Genomic DNA, 27,914 nt, shown 5'->3' on the forward strand with positions numbered 1-27,914 from the left:
GTCAGAGGCAGGATACTGGGCTAGGTGGACCACTGATCTGACCCACTACGGCCGTTCCTATGATGCTCACGATCCAGTGCTGAGGACTAACTCTGCCATAACAGACTCGGCCTGGGCATCTCGCGGTCCTGAGCCTGACCCTCCGCTCCGATCCGTGGCCTGCACAGGCTGAGAATTAACGAGTGAATCTAAAATGCGCAAGGGGACGTGGGGCTGGACTACTAACAACCCTAAGAGAACAAACCTTCTCTGCTGAGCCTGGAGGCCACCGGGAAACCCTTTTGTAAAACTGGGCCCCTCGGCCTCCCCGCAATGATAAAGGTGGAACCCATCGGCAACCCTACAACAACAAACCCCCCCTGCGCAGGGCCTGCGGCCCATCCGTGGTCCTCCTACAGCGAGCCCGGCCCCCCTGGCCCTGGGTGTGCAGCGACCCCACGACACCCAATGCGGGGCGCACGGGCAACGCTACCCCAGCAACGCGGCACGCCAGGGGTCCACGGGCGACCCTACAATAACAAGCGCAGGGCGCTGAGGCGGGGCCGCCAGGGACCCTACCACAACAAGAGACCCAGCCGCCCTGCAGCCCTACGCCAGCCGGCCCGGCGCCACCGGGCGACCCTACCACAACAAGCCCGGCCGGCCCGGGGGTTGCCCGGAACGCCGGTGCCGGCTGCGGTTTCCCGGGGGCCCCGCTGGAGCCGCGCGCGCGGCTGGTCCCTTCCCGTGCGGTCCGGCCCGACACGCAGCGCCCTGGGCGGCCGCCCCGCTGGCCAGCGAGGGAGCCGGGAGCGGCCGCGCCCAGCCCCGCCCCGCCCCGGCCGGCGAGGGAGCGCGGAGCGGCCCGGCAGGTCGGAGCGGGGGGGCGCTGCCTGGGGGGCTGGTTCCGGGGGGGCTGCCTGGGGGGTACCCGGCTGTGGGGGCGAAGGGGGCACTGGCTTGAGTGGGTGTGGGGGGGCGCTGCCTGGGGGGGCTGGTTCCGGGGGGGCGCTGCCTGGGGGGGCTGGTTCCGGGGGGGCATTGACTGGGGGCGCTGGTTCCGGGGGGGCGCTGCCTGGGGCGCTGGTTCCGGGGCCGGGGGGGCGCTGCCTGGGGGGTACCCGGCTGTGGGGGCGGGGGGGGCACTGGCTTGAGTGGGTGTGGGGGGGCATTCGGCGCTGGGGGCCTATTGGCTGGGGACCATGGGGGGCACTGGGTGGGGGGTACCCCGCTCTGGGGGTTAAGGGAGCATTGGGTGGGGGTGGGGGGGTACTAGGCTCTGGAAGGGCTGTGGCTGGGGGCACTGACTAGGGAGTACCTGGTTCGGGGGGGTTGAGGGGACACTGACTTGGGTAAATACAGGAGGCATGTAGCTCTGGGGGGGGGTATTGGCTGGGGAGCATGGGAGCACTGGCTTGGGGACACTCAGTTCTGGGGAACATGGGGTCACAGGCTGGGGGGTACCTGGCTCTGGGGTGGGTTGAGGGGGCACTGACTTGGGTAAGTACAGGAGGCATTTATTTCGGTGGGGGGTAACTGGCTGGGGAGCAAGGGGGTACTTGGTTCTGGGAGCATTGAAGGGACCCTGGTTTGGATGGGTATGGGGGCAACTTAGCTCTGGGTGGGCCACTGGCAGGGGATACCTGGCTCGGGGGAGCACTGGTTGGGAATGTATGGGGCGTAAGGGGTGGTATAATGAGATTTGGCTTCCTCCCTTAGATTTTCCAGGAGAGGAGCATAAACTCCCCACCCTGCTCATCTCAGTGCCCATTATTGTGTCCAGACAGGACTGCTAAGGGTGCCCCATTACAGTATTTGCTTTTGAATGTCCTTCCTTTTGTTCCGTTTCCTTATCTCTGGTAGTAATGGCAGAATCAGAGTCCACACCCTCCCCCATACCTCCCACCCATATGTGCTCCATTTCCCTGTGGCTTGTGACAGAGTCAGAGATTAGGGTTGGTTGAATTGAAGCAGAGTACACAGATGAGTTATTTTATCTAGCTGTGTGGTAGGAGGGTTATTTTTCCTGACTTCTTCTGGGCTAATGTGGGCACCATGTTTGGCTCAAATCCAGACCAAAAAAAGTCTACCCTATACACCTGAAGATGTGTGCAGTATATCACAGAGTTGTTGAGTTTGTGGATTTAAAACTACATTGGTCTGGTGTCTGGAATTTTATATACCAGAGTTCTCAAATTGGGGGTTGGGACCCCTCAGGGGTCACAAGGTTATTACCTGGGGTGGGGAGGTGTCTTGAGCTGTCAGCCTCCACCCTTAACCCTGCTTTGCTTCCAGCGTTTATAATGGTGTTAAATATCTTAAAAAGTGTTTTTAATATATAAGGGGGGGTCGCACTCAGAGGCTTGGTATGTGAAAGGGGTCATCAGTACAAAAGTTTGAGAACCACTGTTATATACTCAGTGGTGGACTAATGCCAAGAAATTATTATAGAATGACCAGTCAGTGACAGTTTGAAGGTATAATATTTTGCAAACCATTAGAGCTAACCTTACCTGATCACTCTGGTTACAGTGTGTACGGTAACACCCATTGTTTCATGTTCTCTGTGTATATAAATCTCCCCCCTGTCTTTTCCACTGAATGCATCCGATGAAGTGAGCTGTAGCTCACCAAAGCTCATGCTCAAATAAATGTGTTAGTCTCTAAGGTGCCACAAGTCCTCCTGTTCTTTTTGCGGATACAGACTAACACGGCTGCCGCTCTGAAACCTGTATATGGCAGCGGTTCTCAAACTGTGAGTCGGGATCCCAAAGTAGGTCGTGACCCCATTTTAACGGGGTCACCAGGGCCAGCATTAGACTTTCTGGGGCCCAGGGCTGAAACTGAAGCCCAAGCTCCACCTGCACCCAGGGTAGTGGGGCTTGGGTGCGGCCCTCTTTCCTCCCCAGCTCTGACTCTGACACCCCTGGAGTGATGTAGTAACTTCATTGTCAGAAGGGGGGGTCGCAGTGCAGTGAAGTTTGGGAACCCCGGTATAGGGAGTAGGAGGGGAGATTTTGATTTCTTACCTGTGTTTGCTGACTGGCACTTCGTATGAGGGACAGGGAGGTGTGCTTTGGTTTTGGTTTGGTAATGGCTTTTGTATTGTTTTTCTAAATTGATAACACAGCTCCTAGAGACCAGGGTAAAAGGTTTTTTATTACTATTATTTTAGTACATTTAAATCTAAATAAGTAGCTGGTTAGCTCTAGTGGTTTGCAAAATGTTACACCTTCAAACTGTCACTGACTGGTCATTCTATAACAATTTCTTGGCATTAGTCCACCACTGAGTATATAACAGTGGTTCTCAAACTTTTGTACTGGTGACCCCTTTCACATACCAAGCCTCTGAGTGCGACCCCCCCTTATATATTAAAAACACTTTTTAGTATATTTAACACCATTATAAATGCTGGAGGCAAAGCAGGGTTAAGGGTGGAGGCTGACAGCTCACAACCCCTTCCCACCCCCACCCCCCGTAATAACCTCGTGACCCCTGAGGGGTCCCAACCCCCAATTTGAGAAGTACTCCTCTCAAGTCATAAAGTACTCCTTTTCTTTTTGCTGTATACAACTTACCCCTATCACCTCTGTCCTTTCCTTTTTCCTGCTTCAACAGATGGGCCGTGTGGCATGTATGGCCCATCAACACCACATTTGGGTTATTTTGGACGAAGGAGGGGTGTGAATTTAAAAGATGAGTGGCCTTTAGGGAGAATGCCCTACCCACAGCTCTCTTAAATACCAAAAAAGCTCCCTCTGAGGTGCCTTTGCTGATTTCAAATGTGGTGCTCTTATTTGGGGGTGAGAGGGGGACTCTGATAGGACGGTCTCAGGCCATTTAAGGCTTCATACGTTAAAACCAACACACTGAACTCCACAGATCACAGAGTGCTGGTGTCATTTGTAACAAACAAGGTCTGCTTGACCCTTAAAAAGTTTAACTGGCATAACTATGGTAGTTAAGGGATGCAAATTTTTTTTTCCGAACATTGTTATTGCTGGTAAAAGCCTCAGTGTAGAAGCTGTTACACTGTTATATGGCTGGTATAGCTTGTTCGGCTCTGCCGAGCTGGAACTGGTATAAGCTTTCATACCAGCATAAATGAATTTGCAGTATTGTAGCTTGCTGCTTTAACTACACCAGAATAGCTAAAGCAGCAAAACTTTTTAAGATAGACACGGCCAAAATCATCACATCCTATACTAGCTTTTGTCTTCCAAATGGAGTGAAGGTGTAGCCCCACCTAGAGCACATTGCAGTCCAATCTAGACATGACAAAGGCCTGATCTATGCTTAATTTTTGCCAGCATAGCTATGTCAGACAAGGGGTTGTGACTATGCCAACATAGCTGTGCTGGCCAAAGCCCTAATGGAGAGGCAAAAAGTATTCCGGTAACAATACTTTGAGAAACAGTCAAAAGAAAAAAAGTCCCATTCAATTACATCATGTAATGGCAGACAGCTAAAAAGTGACAAGTTTTTAAAGAGTTTATATACCAATGCTAGAAGTCTAAATAATAAGATGGGCAAACTAGAGTGCCTTGTATTAGATTAGGATATTGATATAATAGGCATCACAGAAACTTGGTGGAATGGGGATAATCGGTGGGATACAGTAATACCAGGGTACAAAATATATCGGAAGGACAGAACAGATCATACTGGTTGGGGAGTGACACTATATGTGAAAAAAAGTGTGGAACAAATGAAGTAAAAATCTTAAATGAACCAAACTGTACCGTAGAATCTCTATGGCTAGTGATTCCATGCTTGAATAATAAGAATATAGCAGTAGGGATACATTACAGACTACCTGACCAGGATGGTAACAGTGACTGTGAAATGCTCAGGCAGATTAGAGAGGCCTCATGATGAAGCAGTGGAATTTATTCTCTGCCCCTCCCTGTTCATATGCAAACAACATTTTTCTCTTAATGAAACTCTTCTTCCAGTGGAATGCAGTTGGGCCAGCTCCTCATTCCATTGCTGTGTTTCGATGGTATATATTCAAAATTGTAGGGTCTGTTTCTCAGCAGTACTACAACACCTGGCTAACAAAACATTAACACCCTCATCAAGGAATATACATCTCTCCATTGAGATCAGCCCCCAAATTAGCAACAAGAATTGCCACTGGTGGTTACTAAAGATTCCACATGGAGGTTAATCCTCATGTCCTGGCCAAACTCGGCTAATTGTGTCCCGTAATCTCATTTGTCTACCTTATTTTTCACTCCCATCCTCAAATGTTTGTGTAGTGTTTCTGTGTTCTGTGAAACGCCTACCACTTTCCACCCCAGAGGTGGCTGTGTTTCTGTGGTGGGTGACTTGAGCTCTGTAGCATTTGTATCCGTAAGGGACTTGGGCATCCTTGAAGGGTATTTTCAGCATTTTAAAGAGGATCATTCCCTGCCCCCCCTTGTCTTGCACCATTCAAGATGCAGAATGCAGTGCCACTGTAACGAGACCAATCAATTAAGGTGGGCTATTACCAGCAGGAGGGAAAAAAACTTTTGTAGTGATAATCAGGATGGCCCATTTCCAAGTAACCGTAGGGGGGGAAAATTAGCATGGGGAAATGTTTTTTCCCCTACTGACAGGTTTCAGAGTAGCAGCCGTGTTACAAGTGCCACAAGTACTCCTTTTCTTTTTCCCCTACTGTTACTCACACCTTCTTGTCAACTGTTTGAAATGGGCCATCCTGATTATCACTACAGAAGTTGTTGGTTTTTTTCTCCTGCTGATAATAGCCCACCTGAATTGATTGGTCTCCTTACAGTTGGTATGGCAACACCCATTTTTTTCATGTTCTCTGTGTATATAAATCTTCCTACTGTATTTTCCACTGCATGCATCTGATGAAGTGGGTTTTAGCCCACGAAAGCTTATGCCCAAATAAATGTGTTAGTCTCTAAGGTGCCATAAGTCCTCCTTGTTTTTTTGCTGATACGGACTAACACGGCTGCCCCTCTGAAACTGTGCCGAAGGCTCACTGTGAAGTGAAGTTAACAGAATGCTGCTCTCAGCCCTGCAGATTTGTGTCCTAAGGGTCAGAGAGATTACACAGCGTCCACTGGTCCTGATCCGTGAGAAGGGCTCCTAAGCGCTATGATGATAAAAAGAATAATTTGTTCACGTTTGGAAGGCTTTCTTTGCAGCCAGAAGAGCAAGAACTCTTTTTTCAATGGAAGCTTAAATTCTGCAGAAATTAGCTGCTGAAAGCTCTCACTCACTGGGGGGCAGCTTCTCACTCACCACAGGCAAGAGGAGTTCTGACGCCTGCAATGTTGCAAAATTTGCTTTGTCAAATAGCTGCATTCATGTTCGTGTCTACAGGAATTGTACTTCCTCTTTGAGTGTCCAATCCAGTTCTTCTGGAAGTGGCTCCCTCTGATTTCCAGTCAGAGTTGGATCTGGTGCTTGACATTGATGTAGCTAGTGCATACTTGAGTCATTGTCTGAGGCCAGGCCTACGCTTCCACGTATGTTGGTAAAACTTACATGTACGTGGCTTTAGGGTATGTCTACACTGCAGTTAAAAACCTGCGACTCTCCCAAGCCAGCTGACTCGGGTTAAGGAGCTGTTTAATTGCAGTGTAGACATTTGGGCTCAGGCAGCCTGAGCTCTAGGACCCTCCCACCTTGCAGGGTCCTAGAGCTGAGGCTCCAGCCCAGTCCGGAATATTTACACCACAATTAAACATGACCTGGCCTGAGCCCCACGAGCCCGAGTCAGCTGGCACGAGCTAGCTGCAGGTTTTTAATTGCAGTGTAGGCACACTCTAAAGCAGGTTTTTCCCTAAGCTGTGTGCATGTGTGGCCATTTCCCCTGCTGACCCACCCCATCACCCAGGGGTGCTGCTCTCCACCGAACTACCTTAGCCAAAGTGGGAGGAGGTGAAGGGCATGCACCAAAAGAGATGAGTCAGGTGGGCACAGGAAGAGTGTAAGTGGGGAGGAAACACAAAAGGGAGAGTGAGTGGTGAAGAGGCGCTGACAGATGTGGGGGATGGGATAGGGTTAGCCCTGAACGCAGGCAGTCACTCATTCCACAGACAAAAAGAAAAGGAGTACTTATGGCATTGGTTAGTCTCTATGGTGCCACAAGTACTCCTTTTCTTTTTGCGAATACAGACTAACACGGCTGTTACTCTGAAACATTCCATAGACAGAAATCAATAAAACAGCATTGCCCATTGGAGGAACTTACAGTTCTTTGACTTGCGGTAGCCTTTACATCTGGCAGCAACACACTTGCAGTATCTCAGCAAGGAGCGCGTTTGTGCTCATTCATGCACTGGTTGAAATACAGTGAATGGAAATCTGAGTCACTCTGAGATCGCTCCTAGGCAGGCTGCTACATTAAGAAGAGCACATTCTGTTCAGAAATTGGGTGGGTTAAGAATTCCTATGGTTAGATACAGCCTGATGTTTCAGAGTAGCAGCCGTGTTAGTCTGTATTCGTGAAAAGAAAAGGAGTACTTGTGGCACCTTAGAGACTAACCAATTTATTTGAGCATAAGCTTTCGTGAGCTACAGCTCACTTCATCACTTATGCTCAAACAAATTGGTTAGTCTCTAAGGTGCCACAAGTATTCCTTTTCTTTTTGTGAATTCCATCAGACTAACACGGCTGCTACTCTGAAACCTTTCTGATATTGAGCTGCCTAGAGCTGAACATAGTAGTCCAGGCCACTTTGGAGACCACTGTGTAAGGCCATGTTGAATCTAAATTGGGAATGTTATAAAGCACATTTCTAGTCTCCATTCCTAAGTAGTCTTTTATCTTTGCTTGACTCATTACTCCGGAACTTTCCCAAACACAGAATCCTCTGTGCTCCTAAAGTGCCCACCAATAGTTGTCCCTTTAAAGGCCCATCTTTCAAAAAGCTCTGTAGGATCTGGCTGATGGAGCTTCATCCAACACCACTTTATGTTAAATCATCCAGTAGGTGTAACTGAGCAGTGATAGTCTGCAGAGATTGATAATATACAATCATATGCTTCAAGGAGGGTCAGGGTAGCGTTCAAGTGATGGTATAAGCCTGCTCTCTTCGTGCAGTAGGTTCACTGTCAATCCAGAGAATCCAGACGCTCCCTACAAAGTGTTCCAGGAGACCCACTGCATGTGGGGGGGGGCAGAGTCCTAAATCCACAGAGCATTTATTATTAGAGTTTCTAGACTTGGGTGTGAACCATATTTCCCAGGCATGCCAGTCTTCTCTGACGAGAGGCGATGCATATAGCTGATTTAGTAAAGGAAAAACTTCAACCCAGTCTTAAGTCACAAATTTGCAAATCCAGCATCTGCTTTTAAATCTTGTGGCAGTTGGAGTTGAGATTTTCCAGTGTTACCCATTCATGTAAATGCCTAGTTCCACTTCACCAGCAAGCAGTGTGGGGCTTCCTTGAATTCCTGGCATATTGGAAGTTAACAGCTGAGAGATCACTGCAAATAGCCTAGTCATGAATTAGTTCATTGGCAAGGTTTCTTCTCTCTCCCCGCCCCCGCAAAGGAAATCCAGCTTTACCCATCAGCTGTCTTGTTGTGTGGGGGTTCTTTTTGTGCATCCAGTTTATCATTGAAATGAGTGCTGGGAAATTGTACACAGTTACCCTTCAGACATGTGGACTGGGCATATTTTAATCTTTGGCCTGCCACTCAGATACTAAAATAGCATAACTAGCTTCATGCTAATGATATCATCACTCATATTGCAACTCCTGCCTGAGGGAGTTTCTCTCCAGCCAGCTGAGTATTACCCGCTCGTCATTCTTGTGACTAGGAGCTGCTCTGCAGAGAGAAATTATTCAGTGTTCCCACCGGGCACTGTTTGTCAAGAAGTTTTGTTACCTGATGCCACATACAACTGGCTAGGCCTCCTGATTCAGGTGCTTTTGGGCTGATCTTTTGTACATAGTGCCCATTGTTGGCTGGTTTCTTAGCCCTTCCTGAGTGAAATACCTCTTATATTTCTTGTTTTTTATTTCATTCTTATAGTCTGCTGGAAAGACCTTGCCAAGCACCTCTTCTGTGATGGAGCCACCAAGTTCGTCCAGGCTGAATCCCCGGAAGAGAAGAAAAGATGGGTCAGGACCCAATGGGGCAACAGAGCTGGATGGAATCCCTCCGAAAATGTCCCGTCACTCGTTTGTAAGTAAGCAAGGCTTCTGATCAGAAATGTTTCACTTTTGGAAAGCAGCTGAATGATACTCATGTTGCTACATTGATTAGGGCAAAGTAAAACATCCTCTGTGCCCAGGGAAAGAGGCGGAGCAGTGCAGCCCGGCTAGTGCTGTTTGCTTCTTGCAAAGCTGGTTCGAAATCCTCCTTTGCTCACACTAATGTCACTGCAGAAGGCAAACCAGGGTGCATAAAAATAGATTTTATAAAAATCAGATTTTATTCAGCATAAATATTTAAAAAAAATAAACCTATTTAAAAATTAAATTTGAAATGATAACCTATATGAAAGCCTAAACTTGCCATATTCTATTAACATCATTTAATTTAGATAAAAATATAATATTCAAGCAGTACATATTCGCTGTGGAAGTTTTAAAGAAAGACAAACCAGTGAACTTGTGGCAGTCACTAGCTAAGCACCTGGAATCAGAGTTTGCTGAAATGCTAAACAAGCTTTTGACTGACAGAAGCCTCTTTTGCAGGTTCAGAGAGATTTTCTTCATTTCACTTTATTCAACTAGTTCAGTTCAATAACTAGGTTCATGGAAAGCTGAGAAATTGGGAGCTGAAAGAGCAGGAAAGCTTGTTTTCCTTTTCCAATCTGTGAATAAAAATGGAGGTTTGGGCAGAAGAGAACTACTAGTTCTAAAATCTTGAAGGACATGGTGACCAGAAACAATCAGCTCAGCCAACACTTCCCTGGTTTAGTAAATCCGTTTTAAATGTAAACCATGTGTGGACCCAGCACATTTCAGATAGTTTTATTTAACTAATTAAAAAATTGAAAATACTGGTTTTGTGCATTTTTAACGCAATTCCAATTTCCATCCAAACGCAGCCTGACACAAATCACCACACACACAAATCATCAACCTGGCAAATAAGAATGCAGTCACCATTTTCTAACATCATGAAAATGTAAAAATTAAGAAACCAAATAAGCATGTTAAGCTATATAATTGCTTAAATAAATGTGTACAGATATAGCGTATCCTCGGGTTAGCAAAAAATAGTAATAAATTTTGTGCCCAGGGAAAGAGGCGGAGCAGTGCAGCCCGGCTAGTGCTGTTTGCTTCTTGCAAAGCTGGTTCGAAATCCTCCTTTGCTCACACTAATGTACATACTTACAACACAGACATAAAAAAAATAGAGTCCAAAGCCAGCTGAGGTAAGCTTCTTTGTGGTAATTGTGGTGGTTCACTCTGGGCGTGGATGTGAACAGACTTGAAATAAATCAGCTTTTCACAGTTCTAATTTCTTTAGTGACGTAAGTGCGATTTTAAACAAAATTGATACTGGTTCCTTAGACCCACTTGTGGCCATGTTCCTACAGCTACTCGTGGTTAAGCACATTAATAATGCCACTGAAATCAATGGAACTACTTGTGGCTTTAAAGTCACATGCATGCATGAGTGTTTGGGGGCTAAATTATTAAAACCAAAATAATGTTAATTAACATCTTGCCTTGAGGCGGATTGATTTCAATCAGCAGGCAGGAAACCTTGATATAAATAATCAATTTTTATCTTGTTTTGCATTTGAACTTTAGTTATTTTCCTAAAGTGAGGTTGATCCTTATTGGTTAGGTACTAAATTGGTTAGTCTCATTGTGTGTTTAATGGATTTCACTTTCTGATTCTGAGGTATTTAGCAGGAAGCTGTATTTGTGTTTCCAGCACTGCAGGAGAGTTTTCAAATAATCCATGAGAACATTTCTTGTCTGTACTGGGCTCAGTACAGCCTTGTTTTACAAAAGTGAAATGCTGAGCCCTCCGTTAATCTGATGGTGCCTCTCGAAGAGTCTCTCTCGGGCTGATTTCTTGTATTTTTAAATCATTAACACTGCTAAAACTATAACTCAGTTGCTTTTTCTCTCCCCCCCACCCCCCCTCCAAAAAAGGCCCACTGTTTTCACTCACTGTTAGTACCAGACCCTGATCTGTGTTCTCCTTCCACCTCCCAAGTAGACATGAAGGGTGGGTTTATTGGGATCACCATTGCCAAAATCTATGCTTTCTTTCCAGAGCTTGCCTTGACTTCATACTGCCCTTGCTGTAACTCTGTAGGTTTGTCCTTATGTGGCAGCTCTCTCCCTCCTACTCCATGGGGCTCATGTGTATCACACATTCTAGAGTTCTTCCTTCCTGATCTTTCTGTCAGAGCTGGCTGCCATCCATTCCCCCATCACTGTGGGGTCAAAGTTGCTCGTAAAAATACCTGCAATGTGTTTCAGCTTCACCTTTTACCTTCCCAAATTTACGAACGAAGCTTTGCCTTTCAATAGCACCTTCCATTAAAAGACCTCAAAGTGCTTTACAAAGCTGAATGGGTAAAAATTAGTGTCTTCACTTTACAGATGGGGAAACTGAGGCACAGAATGGTGACATGACTTGCTAAAGCAGCTGTGCCAGAGCTGAGTGAAGAACCCAGATCTTCTTGACTTCAGTTGCTGTGCTTTAACCAACAGACCTTGTAACATATCATCTAAAGACGGGGAGGGGACGTGTGCGCACCCACCCTCTTTGGTGCTACACTCATAGCCCTGTAAGGGCTTCTGATCACAAAAAGCACAAAGCGAACTGTACTTATACTGCTTCCTCATGCTACCTCTAGCCAGCCTTCTTCAGAATACCTCAGCCTCTTTGAGGTGCAGACTCCGTGTGGGTCTCTGGAGTTTACTTCTTTTCTTTCATGAAAGGTTTTATTCCTAGGAGTTTAGAGCAGGGCTCCCTGATCCTGCAAGGGCAAAAGTGTCACCCAGATACTTTACGCTCTCTTGGCAGATACTTGTAACTGAAGATCTGATTGCTCATTTAGAGGATTGCAGGGCTAAAGTTCCCCAGCAGACAGTAATAAAAAGCCCAGTTGACTTTATAGCCCTGCTCTGATCATCTATTATATTCAGTATTTCAGGGTGTGTACCCCAACCCTGTTACTTGGTGGAAAGACTGTTTTTTTTAATCTAGAGAGGAGGGTTTCGTGTGATCCGTTAGGTAACATAACAATAAGAACAGAGGCAAGCATGGAAGTATTGGGGGAAAAAAATAAAAAATCAAAGGGGAATTGAGTGTTAAATAGGAAATCTGAAGGCTGTATTGAGGAATGGATTTTGGCCTCATTAAATGTAAGAGTTTAATTTAGAATCCCTGAAGTGAGGAGATACATGCTACAAATTTAGCATGCTACAAATTTAGAGCTAGGAACGATGCCACTTCTGCCTCTGTATCCCGCAAGGTCCAGAAGACCCAAGGCCTCTGACTGTAATGGACAAGATGGCATGTAAGAGGCCAGAAACTTAGTACAATACTCTCATTAAAGAAGGTTTTGAAGGGCATTAGCTCACCACAGCATAGCAGCCAGGTTGCTGCCTTCCCATGCACTGCACTTAAAGAGATCCATTTCAGCTTAGAACTCCAATAGGGAGTGACATCTGCAATACTTGCAGAAGGTCTGCCAGTGCTCACCACAGTGTGCAGGATGAAATTGCTGAGAAATCTCTTGCAGCTGTAGTTTGGCTTAAGTCACAACATTAGTGTAATGGTTAGCAAGATTGATTCCTCATCATCTGATTTAGGGAAGGGCAATCTTCTGCTGTGACACACCTTCCTGCTAAAAGAGAAAGTTAGTCTCTAACAGTCACAGACCCCACATGGTCATTTAGCTGAAACTGAGCTGGCTGCTTATTGGAGGGTAAGATGCTTTGTTCTGGTCCAGAAGAAATCAGCCCTACAGTAGCTATAATTGGACTTTATGCCTCCTAATTCTCACTCTGAACTCCACCAACATGTTGGTTTTGCAGGTAGTTTCAAAGGGGTGTGGGGGAAGTCCTGTAATGTTCCATCAGATTTCTGTGCTTTCCCACAGAATATGACTGGTTTCCCGCCTTCTAGGGCTTACAAATCGGTGCTTTTAAACACTTTCCCTGGAGAGTCAGACCGGCTATAGGCAGCTTCTCTTTCTGTGCTAATAGTTTGTGTTCTGATACCTGTAACTGCTGGCATGTTACAACACTGGAGCCTACGCGTGGGGAGATGTGTTTCAAAGTATGGTCCAGCTGAGGCAGTTTGGTCCAGTGGTTAGATCTGAGGACTTGGGAGTAAAGGAGTCGTGGGGCAGATCCTCAGCTGGTGTGAACTGTCATAGCTTCACTGAAGTCCATTCACACCAGCTGGGAATCTGTGCCCTGGGCTCTGCTGAGCTTTGCCTTTGATTCAGCATGTAACTTAACCTCAGCTCACCTCAGTTCTCTCCATCCATAAGCTAGGGATAATTACCCCCCAGGACCGTGTTGGGGCTTAACATCAGTAAATCTCATTAGCACCTTTTGCACAAAGCTCTCCTAGTGCAGCGTGTCTGCTATTGAATTGCTGGGCTGTCATAATTCCCCTGCCATCCCGGTTTGCTTGTGCTGTGGCTGTGTAAAATGCTGAACCTTGGGGGGGTTGCAAGCTATTTTTCTCTCTGATTATTTAGGGCTTGAGGGAGCCAGCTCCATTTTCAGATCAAATTGAAGTGGACTACAGTAAGCCGTATGTCAGACTGACGTTGGAAGAGGCGACCCAAGGCACCCCCTGTAAGTACTGTAAAACCAAATGAGAAGGCAGTTACCTAAACACATGTGCTGTTCCAGGATTTCTCCTGGCTGAATTAAAGCGTTTCATCCTCCCTTGTGTCAGGTTGGAAGGAGCCCTGCTTAGCTATTTAGGAGCGTTATATCCACCCTGGGGACTAAGACTATTATTATTTGTATTACGTGACTGCCTGGAGATTGGGGCCTCTGTTCTGGGAGCTGTACGTACACATTGTAAGAGAAGGTTCCTGCACCAAAGAGCTTACATTCTCCTCAGTGCTAATATTGCTTGTAGCCACCTTCCTGAGTTACTGAAGAGCAGTATCAACACTAACCCTCTTCTTTGCGACAACTGAGACAACTTAAAAAGTTAGACTAGTAAAGAAGCCAAAAGGGATTTAAAAAAAAAATCACTTGTCTCGTGACAAGTATAAGACGTGTGAGCAAAACAAATACCCTTAACGGTGGCAACGTTGAGAGGAGCCCTGCCTGCACGCTGAAGGATACAGCAGCATACGTTAGATAGCCAATTTTAGGATGCTCAGCAGATCTGCCCCTGGGAATAGGAGGGTGCCGATTTCTAGTCACCTGTATGAGTAGAATGGTGTATTACTCACTGGTCAAGGTTTTGTTCAGAAGCATGAAAATGGCAGTGCTAGTAACACCTGCTAGGGGCCGCACTCCTCTGCTGACTGTTCAAAGTACGTGATCGTACCCAGCCCTGCATGGTGCCAGCTTCGTAGCTGTAAGGAAAGCACTGCACTTCTTTCTGTAAATAGCAATAAAGTCATTAAAGGAGGTTTACTCATCTCATGACCTGTCAAGGCCTACTGAGCAGTCTCCCAAGGGAATTTCTGGAAGCCCCATGGCTTTGCACGGTCAAATCTAAACTGATCTAAATGCTAGCACACAGATTTCCAACCTGTTGTCTGCGATACATGCTTTGAGAAAGTTCAAGACGCCCATTCTCACATACATACACCAGGGACCAAGCCTGTATTGGCCCGCAGATCAGGGTTAGAGGTCTCGAATCTCTGATTCCTCGGTTTCTCTATGGAATCATTTAACACCTTCAGGATCAATCAGATTGGCTCTGCAAGTAATAAATTATTACTGTCTTTTAGCATTCATTATACAGCTCATCTGCATCATCTAACATCTGTCCCTTTCCAGCAAAACTCACTTTATTACCTTAATTGACTGCCTCTGTCTCACCTTCAATGGCCTATAGTGTCCCTAACTACTGTACATCTGTATTCTTCCCCCACACTGCCCCCCAGTCCCATCCTCCTGCTGCTCCCTTTATCTGATTCTCCTTCCCTCAGCTTCAGGCCTCCTTAAATGCTGCCCTCTATATATGAAGCAGTCTCACTTCCTGTCTACCAAGTGCCCTCCCACTGGCTCAGACTTGTCTGGCTGGCTTAGATTGGCCAGAGAGCCGTGTGTCAGATAACTTCCGGGATGGGTGAAGTGTCCCACAGCTGTGAGAGAGTCCTGTGTTGGCCCAGAAAAGTGGAAGTTAAGAAGTCCATTGTGGTTTTAGTAGTATATGGGCTCTCGAATATCCTTTAGGCTGAATGTGGAACAGTGGGTGAAAGTTAAGCATGTGTGAGCTCAAGTATCGAAATAAACGAGCTGCTCTTTACTAAGAGATGGAATAGCCATTAATCCGAATGGGGCTGAACCTTCTGGCCCCATCCAGGGAAAGCTTTACAGCAGTAGCTTCTCCATGAAATTATCTGACAGCCCCAAGGCCTAGCAGGACTGTTTTGTGCAGTCTCGAGATGATTTTCAGTGCAGCTTGTCATTCCTTGGAAGCAGGAACTAAAGGTTGGCTCAGTAATAGCCCTGCCTGGTTGATTTAGGAGTCATACTGAGCAGGAATTCTCGTTGGCCATTCTTCCAGAATTGGAGGACTACAGCTATAGTAGTGAGGTTCAGCATGGAGTGTGGGGGGAATTGGGAAGATCTCCAGGATTTCCTCCAGGAGCCTGCTTGGCAAACGTAAGACAAACCCATGAAATGTCTTCGGCTAGTCACTTGTTGGTAGTCAGTTGCTGAGCAGAGCGTTGGCATGTTGCATTTTGATTCCTGTAGAATGGCGATGTTGGATGTTTGCATTTTCCCCAGGTTTCCCTTTGTGCTGTGTGCACCTTGTCTCAGAGCAGCTGCACTTAGCCCCATGAGAACACCAGGCATGGCACTTTCGGTTTTAAGTCTGTCTCTGAATGTCATTCCATGCTTAGTCTGGCACCCCCATATACTAACTCCTAACGGAAACAAACCAGCAATTTCCCTCTCAAACCTTTTCTGGCTACAGCTCCACATTCTGACAATTGTTTCTGTAACAACACATACAACCACAAGGAACCCAAGGCTCACTAGGTCTTTGCGCAGCCAGCAAATGCTTTCCCCAGGAATGGCTCTCCATGAATAACGTCTGTTTGTTTTTATGCTCAGTGGATCGACCAGTCAGGGTTTATGCTGATGGGATATTTGACTTATTTCACTCTGGACATGCCCGGGCCTTGATGCAGGCAAAGAACCTCTTCCCGAACACATATCTCATTGTGGGAGGTAAGGAGAGGTCTCTTGACTTTGGCAGCCTTTCAGGAATAGTTTACCATGTCAAAGGTAGGATTGCAACCTGTAGTTTCCTTTGCACTGTCCCACCCTTAACGTCTTACACGGTGCCTTGCACTTGTTGCACCTCAAAGGGCAGCCACGTTGTAATCTCGTCCTCTTCAGTATTGAATTGGATAGAGTGCAGTGCTGGGAGACAAATGTTCCTGTCTATAAAAATGGAACTCCAGAAATTTTTTTTTTAAAGATGGGGACTACTTTCTATTCTGACTGAGTTAGTCTAAGCGTTGATCTAAATTTTGTGTGACAAGAAATGCTGTTCAAAGCATTGAGTGCCAAAAAATAAAAGGGGACTTTCTGAGCCTTCATCTGGAGAACCAGAGCAGGTGAAGAATAAGAAACTGTCCCTCTGTGTGCGTAGTCTCAATGTTAGCTTCAAGCTGGGAGTGATTTCACCCTCCCTATATCAGCTGTTCGGCTGGAGCAGCAATATATCAATTGAGATCGGCCTGTTTACGTTTGGGCCTTCCCAAATTATTACATAGAGTTAATAAAGAATTGTTGATTTTTATTTCACATGGTTTAATCAGCCTGGTGATTGGATGATTTGCCATGAACCCATTCTATTCTAGTTTGATTTGTTCAGATGGGTTTTGGCATTTCTAAATTTAGAAACCTGTTTGGTTCTGATGTTTCTTTGCTAGGTGTCAGGGGTCTGGACCCAAGTTATCCCTTATGTAAATGAGGCAGTTCTGTGTCCCACCTCGTGGCGGTCCATAGAGCTGCCCTGTGCTCCCAGTACTGACAATCAAAGAGGAAGAACACTGTTAGCTTTTAAAGGAAAGTTGACTTTTCTGTATTCATCATTTCTTTCAACAAGCAGCATGGGTTTCAGAGCCTTTGAGGGCCTGGGGTGAAGGGTTACCAGCCAGTCAACTGACCAATTTTGCATAATAATGCTGTATTCTTCACAGTGTGTGGAAATCAGTGGAATTGAGAGGCTTCCTCGCCTCCGTAACGCGCTCTCTTTCCCCTTCCACCTCCAAACCTTTCACACCTATGCTTTACTGCAGTAGTTCTCAACCTGGGTCGGGGCACCATTTTAATGGGATCAGCAAGGCTGGTGTTAGACTTGCTGGGGCCCACGGCCAAAGCCTGAGCCCACTACCTGGGGCCAAAGCCCGAGGGCTTCAGCCCCGGGTGGGGGGGCTCAGGTTACAGGCCTCCCACCTGTGGCTGAAGCCCTTGGGCTTCAGCTTTGGCCCCTCCCGCCTGGCGCAACAGGACTTGGGCAGGCTCAGGCTTTGGTCCACCCTCCAGGGGTCGTGTTGTCAGAAGAGAGTCTTGGAGCAATGAAGTTTGTGAACCCCTGCCTTACTGGTTAGGGCTGTAGACTGGGAGTTGAAAGCTGGGTTCTCTTCCTGAATCACCAAGACCTCTTGTGGCACTTGAACTGTAACTCCTGAGCCCGCTTAGCTTGGAATATCTGCCACGGTCTTGGCACAGAGTCCTCTCGTGCTGCACGGGGCAGACGGTGGAGTCGGGCAGTGGAGGGGGTCAGGGTGGGTATTCAGAAGACTAACAGAACTCACCTTTTGCTCTGCAGTGTGCAGCGATGAGCTGACCCATAACCTCAAAGGCTTCACGGTGATGAACGAAAGCGAGCGTTACGATGCAGTGCAGCACTGTCGCTACGTGGATGAAGTGGTGAGAAACGCACCATGGACCCTCACCCCGGAGTTCCTGGCAGAGCACCAGGTAAGACGCAGCAGTAGAGCTGCCAGGTGCTTTCAGACAATCAGGCAACTGTGCTGTGTGCGCACACTTGTAACTACCATGCTCCTTCCACGCACCGGCGGTACAGGATTCCGAGTACTTGCTGTATTTCCCTCTGATCATTCGTGCCAGCAACCCTCTTCTGTTACACGTCCTAGACTGTGCCATGAGTTGGTATAACGGGTCATGTTCATTTCTGAGGAGGTTAGGGGCCTGAGCAGAGCTAGCCTGTAATGGCAGGTACTGTCAAAATCTGAGAGGAAGCCAGATCCAGGGGGGATCCATCATAGTGAGCCCTCCTTTTTGCTGTTCCCTAATATGAGAACAAGGGGTCACTCAAAGTTAGTGACAGGTAAATGCAAAACAAGTAACAGGCCCGTGGGTGAAGTTCCACTAGCAGGAGTTTAGAGAGGCAAATACCATGGCTGGCTTTTAAAAGGGGCTGGTAGTTTTACTGCCAGTAGTAACACTTGTGGCTGTGCAGATTGAGAGAAGGTGAATCAAATCTCCTGCTTCAGGACACGTGCTTATTTGCTGCAGGGGTCAGGAAGGAATTTGCGTCCAGATGCACTAAAGGAGCTTTCTCACCTTCCTCTGGACATCAGATATTGCCCTCTGCTGGCACCAGGCTACTGCTTACGGGCCAACAATACACTTGGTTTATAACGCTGTTTGAAGCTTGAAACTGCCGTTTGCTTCTTACTCCAGTTGTCTTCCTCCTTGGCGTGCACTCGTAGGCTTGTCTAGGGTTGTGTAGGAGGGCTGGGCTGTGGAGGGTTAATCTTGTTTCGAAAGCAAAGCACATTGACATTCCTCATTGCTTTGCTAGCTCCGTACCTGTACACAGGTGCTCAGCAGTAAGTAATTAACCGTTACTTGGTCATTACATAAAAAGGTACCTTCTGTGGATTCAAGGAAAGATTTATTCTAACTCTTTTCTTCAACTCCCAGATTGATTTTGTTGCCCATGATGACATCCCATATTCTTCTGCTGGGAGTGACGATGTTTATAAACACATAAAAGAAGCAGGTGAGGCATAAGTCGTGGTGGTGACCTGTAGCCTTTACCATCTAGCACTAGCTGGTGGGTCTTGAGGCAGGTGTTCTAGCAAAACCAGTGTTCTAGTCGGTGCCAGTTACTGTCCAGCTTGGCAAGGATTGAATGTCTTGGGAGACTGAGCTCACCTCTGACCAGGTTCTTTTACTGCTCCCTTCGCCATGGGATCGGAGTGCTTAAAAGTTTGATTCTTCCACACTAGGCTTGCACCACATTGGCATGGCTGCTCCTGTGATACGTGGAGTAAACAGAAGCCCTGGGTCTCAAAGGCTGATACCATGGTCACGGTTAAAAAAATAAATATTTTTTTTCTTTTTTATTTATTTATTTTTTTTTTTTAGTTCATTAGTCCTGGTATGGTGGATCTGCTCTTTCATGATACATCCTTTAGGTAACAACGACCGCATGCTTGTTATCTAATACCTAGCAAAATAAGTGATCCACAGTTGTATCCCTCAGTCTCCATTCTAGAAATAGCAAGTATGTCTCGTCTCTTAGTTAAAAATGGCACTGAAAAAGCAAAATGCAGGATGCAGTTTTCACATCTGTTGGGCTTAAATGAATGTAACCTTCTCATACTGCAACATTTTCATACTTGATGTCATGGGTAGGACGGCAAATTTCTCTTGGCATGTTTGTCACAAAGCACAGAGCAGTCACGGTGAATTTAGTAAGAGGCCTGGGTGACCGCTCCCTGATTTTTGATTTTAAAAAAATGCCCCTCTCCTTTCCCTGCCCAACGCCAGGAGCATCAAGCACCCAGAGAAACACTGGTACCTTAATCCTGGCTGGGTGAGGAGAGGAGGACCAGGGAGGGAGAGTGGGTTGGAGAGAGAGCTCACCCTGCAGTTCCCGTCTCGCAGGGCTGGGGCCAACACCCTCTTGGGTCGTACGGGCCAAACTGGAGCGGCACTGCAACCCGGTGTGCCAGGCTGCACCCACTTCAGGGCACTAGGCCCAGCCCCACAGGAAAAAGAGCCACCACAGTAGAGTGAAAAGAGAAAGACATGGGCAAATGGGAAAATCACGCTATCCTTGACTCTTGTCCTGCTGTGACAAACCTCCAGCGTAAACATGGCTACCAGTGCTGTTTGTATTCAGACAAAGGCAGCATCCTCTCAGTCTTTTTTCCTTTGTCCTGTCACGGCCCATTCCATGACGATGGGCTGGTATTCTCAGCACAGTATCACAAATTCAGTGCTGGAGATTCCCTGATTAAAACGCGTCTCTAACAATAGCGAAGAGAAACGAGTACAAACCAACCAGCCAAGTACATTTCTTAGAAACATGCTCTCTTCCGGGTGATTGTTATCCTTTAGTCTATTGGCTAACTCTTCCTCAGAGCCCAGTAATGGTGCTCCTCTTCATTTAGAGTCCAGCTTTTGATCAGCTTACCCCCCCCAACCCCCCCGCTGAGTTTTATATTAAATAACTGCAGAGATCCAACAAAGGAGGGGTGGGTGGAGAATCTGAGCCCACCTTCCAGCATGCTACTTAGCACTCAGGGGGTGCTCGGTCAGTGACAAACACAGATTCCCGTCCAGTCAGCTGGCTGCACGATACGCTTCAGTGGGCCCTTCTCATGGGAAGGAAAATAAAGTTTTTGCTGCCAGCAACCTGACCCTTTATTGGGTGCGTTAGGTTCTCTAAGGCTGACGGTCAAATTTTTTGGGGTGCTTTAAGTGATGTGTGTTGGAGACATGGGTTAGTCTCCCTACATCCTTTATGAAATCGGTACATTTAGGCGAGCGAGGAGTCACCTGCACAAGGTAAAAGAGACCCATGGAAGTGTACCCTTGACTTGCACTCTGCAGCCTTGGTCCAGCCACTGTGCCACCCCATAGACTTCACTGGCTCACCGCCCAAGTGCCTCCGAGTGCAGGTTTCAGGCCCAGGAGTATTGCTGAGCTGTTTGCGTAGATAAGCCCAGACGGGACCACTGTGATCAGCTAGCCTGGATTCCTCCAGAACACAGGCCAGAGGACTCCCCTCAATTAATTCCTGCTTCAAGTCCAGTCACTGTGATTGAACAAGAGCAGATCTTTTAGAAAAACATCCCATCTTGATTTAAAAAATGCCAGGGATGGAAAATCCCGCATACCCCTTGGTGAACTGTTCAGTGGTTAATTCCTCTCACTGTTTTAAAAAAAAAAACAAAAAAACAAAAACTTTATTTCTAGTCTGTGTGTCTCTAGCTTCAACTGCCAGCCATTGGATCTTGTCTGCTAGACTGAAAAGCCATCTACAGTCAAATTCCTGTTCCCCATGTAGGTACTTAAACTGATCAAATTGCCCGTGAACTCGCTCTTTGATAAGCTAAATAGCTTGAGCTCCTTCAGTCCCTCACTAGAAGGTATACTCTCCAATCTTTTAATCCTTCTTGTGGCTCTTCTCTGAACCGCATCCAGTTTTTGACCATTCTTCATGAATTGTGGACACCAGAACTGGACAGTTTCTAAGGGTCAAAATATAGACCAAGGCCAATTGGGAAATAAATATATATAGTAAGTAGGGTATGATCTTTAAGAGCCTGTGAAATACCCCAGCCTGCATATTGAGAGTCAGTAGCAGCTCCTCACTTCCATCTGACCTACACCTGTCCTGGATTCTGTTCCCCTGGTTTCAGGCATGTTTGCACCAACTCAGAGGACCGAAGGGATCTCCACATCCGATATCATCACCCGGATTGTACGGGACTATGATGTCTATGCCCGTCGAAACCTGCAGAGGGGATACACTGCCAAGGAGCTGAACGTCAGCTTCATAAATGTGAGTCTCAATGTGTTAGACTGCAAACACACCTGGGCAGGGACTGTTTCTGAACAGTGTGAGCCTGATCCTGACCCAGGCCTCGGGGAGTGGCTGCAATACAAACAAGTAGTAATAAATCTGCAGGACTAACCAGTCACACACACACACACACTGAGCCAATATTTGCTTTTTTTGCTGTCCTAGGATCTTGTCCGATCATTTTCCCCCTTGAAATGCTGCACAGAAGATTCAACGCCAACAAAGTGGCAATCAGAATTTTTCTGTGAAATTGTCTGTTTCTGCCAGTCAGCCATGTGATTGCATCAGAACAGTTCCTGGTTGCGTACTGTGCTGTGAACGCTGCAGATGCAGGTTGCAGAGCGTCGTCGTTTTGTGTTTTTGATTGAAACCTCATCCATTCCCAGTCGTAGCTTGTGTGTGTCCAGGAGCCTCTGGCTACTCAGAACTAGGGCCAGTGCTGTTTGCTTTTATTATTGCCAGCAAATTATCTTCGCCTCTTTAAATCCTAAAAAGTAAGAGTAATTGCCCATGGGACAGGTGAAAATTTAAGTGTTCCATGTCCTAATCCTTCCCCCTGCATTGTTTGCTTCTGCAGGAGAAGAAATATCACCTGCAGGAACGTGTGGACAAGGTGAAAAAGAGGGTGAAGGACGTGGAGGAGAAATCGAAGGAGTTTGTCCAGAAAGTGGAGGAAAAGAGCATTGACCTCATTCAAAAATGGGAGGAGAAATCCCGGGAATTCATCGGCAACTTCCTGGAGATGTTTGGACCAGAAGGAGCACTGGTAACAAGTTCACCCTGGAGATGGGGAACAAAGGGTGGGTGGGTGGGGGATTTCAGAAAGCGTCCTGGTAAACTTTAATGCTTCTGGGAGTTGCTGTTGTGATAGCCCTGCAGAGGGAAGTCCTCTAGCTAACCACAGCACTGGGTGCAGTGGCAGCTTCCCTCCCAGACCATCTCCATCAGCCATGTGCTAAGGGAGGCCCTGCTAGAGGCAAAAGTAGCTCAGTCTTTAAGGATCACTTATCCTTGGCCTGTCTGAGATGACCAACATGGATGCCACTTAGTGCCAGCTGCCACGGCTGGTTTTTATTCAGAACACTGATTCCCCGAGAGTTGGACTGACCCCTCCAACTTGTTTTACACGTCACCAAGTAGCCATGGGAGGGTGGTAACTTACAGCCATTAATTTGAACGGAGCGCCTAGTGGTGAAATGCTCCCTGTTCTGTTACCCAGCCCTCTAAGGCTGTGTGCTGTAGATGCTTGAACTGATTGACACTGAGCCTGTCCAACTGCAGCTAAGTTTGTGCTCATGCAAGTGGAGTTTTTTCCATAGGGTTCCTATCGCAGCATGGGATGGCGATGGGCCAGAGCAGCCATAAATGCTGCGAGTGCTGGCTCCAACACCCATTCCCATCACCTTCGAACGTGCCACCAGCCACAATGTTAATCTCCCTCCTGTTTCCCTCCCCTCGCTAGAAACACATGCTAAAGGAGGGCAAAGGCCGGATGTTGCAGGCTATCAGCCCAAAGCAGAGCCCCAGCAGCAGCCCGACGCATGAGCGCTCCCCCTCTCCCTCCTTCCGCTGGCCCTTCTCCACCAAGACCCCTCCTTCCTCGCCGGCCAACCTCTCCAGGAACCAATCCGCCGTCGCCTATGACATCAGCGAGGATGAGGAGGACTAGGCGGCTGGCCGCGGACACTGAATCGCTGATTGCCGAATTCCAGTTCCTCACCCCAGGGGAACTTTAAACGTGAGAGCAATGGTAACGTGGCTTCTGACGACCCTCCAAGAGGCACCATCTGCTCTGTGCAAGGGCTACTGTCTGGGAAGCACAGTCTAACGTTCTCCCTATCCCCAGCCCCTTTTTATTGTTTACGTTCCAATGGTTTCCAAGAGAAAAGTGGGTTTTATTTTTTTTTTTTAAGTATTTTAAAGAGAGTGGCACTGAAGTCTTTGCCCTGTGAAACCTCAGCCAGGGGGGTATTGGGAGAACAGTTAATCGGACCCTTTTGTCTGTCTGCTGTTTAGACCCACTGCAGCCTTTTATTGCCCCAAGGCAGGATTCTCCATCGCTGCCGAATCTCTCGAATGACGGATATGCCAGGTCCTCATATGGTGTGAACTTGAGACAGCGCAGGAAGCGGTAGAGTAGATGAGCTATTTTTTAATTATAAAGAGACGTCCGTACTCTTCTGGAACCAGTAGGAACCTACCCAGCTCTCCGTGTCTTGACCTTGCTTCTTTTAGCTGAGGTTCCCAATGTTTCATAGTGGAAACATGCCTCCTGTCTCCTGTGTGGGAAATCCGCCATCTGAGCAGCCACACCAGCATCAAATGGGTCACGCGCCGTTCTGTAAAGTCTAGTAAACCTGCACAATAGGTACACCTCTGCAAGGGAAAGGCTGTCTTAGAATGTTCTATCGGCCATGCAGGCATCTAGGAGCATCACTAAATCTCAGGCCAAGAACCTCATTTCGCCCATCAGCTGCTGTTTGAGGGAAGAGCATCACCTCTTCTTTCCAGACATGCGTTGTGTGGTTGTGTGCACGTACGCTCAGCTAGGCAATAACAAATATGCCTGCTCCTTCAGAAAGGTCCTCTTCCTGCCTTCGCATCTCCCTCCAGTCTCTGGTGTGCTGACCATATTACGGTCTGTCCAAACGTCCACTCTGAGCGCTCTGCTTTGCGCGGGTCCGTATTTGTTTACATTATTGTGCACAAAGGGATGGAGAGCGGTGATCTCTCTCCTATCGGGGAGGTGAAGACCCTGCTAAGAGAGCTGTTCAGAATGTCCGTGGCCAATTCTGTGTCCATTTTGATGTACAGTCGGATAGATGCTGGGGTATGTTATCCCAGCGAAGGGCGATGTTCTCACATAGGTGTCAAATCATTTGTGCATTAAATGCAGGTACCTCTGTCCGTTAGGTGTTTCTTGGGGGCGCAGAAATAGCATGAAAGGAAACTGCCACTATTTTTAATTTTAACCGATAGCCCCTGTTCTTTTGAAATTGTCGTCCAATGATGCTTTGCTATTAACTATATAATAAATGTTTATATTGTGCTTTAAGTGCCCCTGGGTAAGCTGTGTAGCACAGTGTCAAACACTGAGTCCCTGCACAGCGCATGCCCAAGGGAAGTCCTTTGGGCAGGCAGGTTGTGGGTCTTGTTGGAACACACTCTATCCTGGAAGCCAGCATCCAGGGGGTGGAGCTGCCATATCTACAGCCATGAAACTCCCAACGTTGTTTTTTTGCCTGAGCTTGCCTTGCCATCTCCTGCTTGGAAAGAGCTTCCTTGAATGTTGCATATAGACCACGGGGTCAGATTAAGACTCTTGTGGGCAAAGTCTGCGGGTGTTAAAATCCATGACGTCCGATCCAGGGAAACAGTGATTCTGTGGAGACTAAAAGGCAGATGCTAGAACCATCCTACACAGTAATGTGCAGCTATTGAACGTGACCACCCTGTACTTAAAAGGGGCGGCCGCTTCCTCAAAGCTCTGTCAAACTATTCTTTGAAATGCCACCTTTGGGGCTTGGTGTAGACTCTTGTCCTCCACCAGGCTTGGTCAAACCGATTCTTCCCCCATGCCTATATTTCCCATGAGACCAGAGCTGGCAAAGGGGAAGGAAAGCTTTGGTTTCCCAGTACCCCAGTGTGAGTGATTCCTCCCAGCAGGGATGGCCATGGCTCTGGGAAGTCTTTTAGCAGCGGTAGGGAGCACTTGCATTCTGAGGTGGCACCAAAATGGTGAGATGCAAACAATTCTTAATTTCTCGGCATCTGAGTGGTGGCATATGTCTGTATCACTCTCCTTCGGCATATACTTAGTCTGTTTTCTCACCTGATCGCAAACTTTAGGCAGGGCAGCACAGGACACTGACAGTCACGTTAAACACAGGGTGTGAACAGTATTCTGTAGCTTTGGATGATAACAGTATTTATGGTGTCCAGTCACTCCTAAATCCTGCACAGGGAAGCTACTGCATGGTCTCTCTGCCCGGGGTGGGGTCACTTGTGCAGCCGGGGCGTGTTGTTTGCCTGTAACTAGGAATATCAAAACTGTTGCTTGTACCTAACAATCCCTGCTTCCTCCTTTCACTTTGCAAATTGAAATGGACACTCCAATCCCAAATCAGTGTTTATATCATGGCTTTTAGAAAGACGGCGTCATCGCATGGAGTCCACTGTCTGGCACACTTCATGTCTGTTGCCGCACGTAGCTGAGTGCCAGGAATCCTTCATCTGCACTGTACCCTCAGCATAGCAAAGTTCTCCATGACAATTGATGAGGGACAGGCTGGGTTTCCCAGGGTGTTACCTCATCATAATCACTTGACTGTTTCATTCTGCGCGTCTCTGCTGAGCCTCACCTGCACATTGGAACAGCTGCTCATGAGTGTCGGACGGGGCTGGTTAGAATCAGACTCTACTGAGGAAGTGACAGAGTAGAGGAAGGAGAGAAGTCTGTGTTTCTCCCCCACTACAAGATCGATCTCCATGGAGAATTTGCCGCAATAAGATGGAACCTGGTACCACTAAATCCATATGGGTCAATTTCTGCAAAACCATATGAGATGCGGCTTCGAACGATCTCTGATCTCATGCATATGGTGGCTGGCTTTGAAGCCAAGCCGTTGCAAATGTCCTTCCGGTCCCATGTGGAAAGGCGGCAGTGGAGTGACGCTAAAAGGTGAAGCAGGAGATAGTAGCAGGCAAAGGCTGAGCGTGAGCAGCTTCTGCTGCGATTGATTGGACTCTAAGAAGCTGTGATAGTGATGTTCAACAGCACGTGAGTTGGGGCTTCAGAAGAAAGTTATTCAAGCTTCTGGAGGGAAAGTGGAACCTGTCTGTTAAAAAGTGTGATGGGGTTAAACTCTTTAACAAAATCATTTAAAACCTGGCCCAGTGTAGAAGGTGTGATTAAGGCCCATCTGTAACTCGAAGCATGTGTTAGTGCAGTTAATAATTCTAACGTATTCTTTCCCTCCTCTTTGTAACGATATATATGGAACGCGCTGGGGTGGGGGCCTTGTGCAGGAAGCCTGTATGCAGATCCACCCTGTAGGGGTTGTTTGTTGTGACTTTTAATGGTGTTCCGATTCCCTGCCTTCCTTTCATATACAGAATGGGATGTAGCTTGTCCAGCGAGGAGACAGAACCTGTCTTTTCAACTCTTCGTTTGAACATTGCACATGGCCAGGTACATGGAGCACGTGTTCGCCTTGGCTGCTGTTTGACTCCTAGAAAGCCATAGAGAGAGAGGAGGAGAGGAATATTCTCAGCAGTACATTGTCTGTCACGAGCATAACCAGCTGTGTAAAACTCCACAGTTTTGTAACTCATCTGCAATGCTGCCACTTGGGTCAAGCTTGACGAGAACAGTTGTTTTGTTTTTTCTTGGGACGAGATCAATGCTTAGATTTTCCAAAACAAATACGTGGAACGATGTGGATTTTGGAATTCATTTTAAATTCCAGCTTTTTTCATTCACTGAAACGTCACTTACCTTGTTCCGAAAGTGCTGCAGGATAAGGTTTTATGCTGGGATACGAACTGAGCTAAAGGGTGTGGTGGTTCAGAGTGCTAGGGGGAAAGTGGGACTTTCCATCAATGCAATCCCAAGTTGCGTGACACTCTAGGCCAGGGCACCGAGTTAGGAGTCACGTGAGTTTTGTTGTCTTAGCAGGACAGTATGCAGTCGTACTTCAAACACACCGGTGTGGTGCATTGCTCCTCTCACTAGGGTGCCTCAGGATGTCTCCTCTCAATCATTGTTAACTGTATTGGTTTCTCTGTGTGTGCGCACATGTTCCTGGCTTGTTCTGAGTTGGCTTTTGGCTTTTATGTTTAGCCAAATAAATGCAAAGTCATTTTACCCAACCCTTGTCAATCTGTGCCCGACATATTTTTTTTGCTTAATTTGAGTGCTTTTAATCTCCCTTGATCTGCCGTCCCTTATTGAAAAGGTGATCCA

At 47.2% G+C, this 27,914-nt stretch overlaps 1 protein-coding gene across 2 annotated transcripts; it reads left to right on the forward strand.

Annotated features, from left to right (window-relative positions):
• The first annotated feature begins 697 nt into the window (after positions 1–697).
• Positions 698–27,820, forward strand: PCYT1A (phosphate cytidylyltransferase 1A, choline). 2 transcript variants are annotated; one of them, XM_084639580.1, is made up of 9 exons: positions 698–851; positions 8,987–9,139; positions 13,647–13,746; positions 16,204–16,320; positions 17,933–18,084; positions 19,054–19,132; positions 21,786–21,928; positions 22,527–22,715; positions 23,412–27,820. In XM_084639580.1, exons 2-9 carry the CDS (start codon positions 9,023–9,025, stop codon positions 23,616–23,618), a joined length of 1,104 nt encoding a protein of 367 aa, XP_084495706.1. In that variant the 5' UTR covers positions 698–851; positions 8,987–9,022; the 3' UTR covers positions 23,619–27,820. The 2 variants fall into 2 exon arrangements, with proteins under 2 accessions (XP_084495706.1, XP_084495707.1); XM_084639581.1 differs by having other exon boundaries at positions 27,065–27,820.
• Positions 27,821–27,914: the final 94 nt, after the last annotated feature.

The sequence above is a fragment of the Lepidochelys olivacea genome (genome assembly GCF_965140295.1).
Source record: "Lepidochelys olivacea isolate rLepOli2 genome assembly, chromosome: 9".
Classification (NCBI taxonomy): Eukaryota; Metazoa; Chordata; order Testudines; family Cheloniidae; genus Lepidochelys; species Lepidochelys olivacea.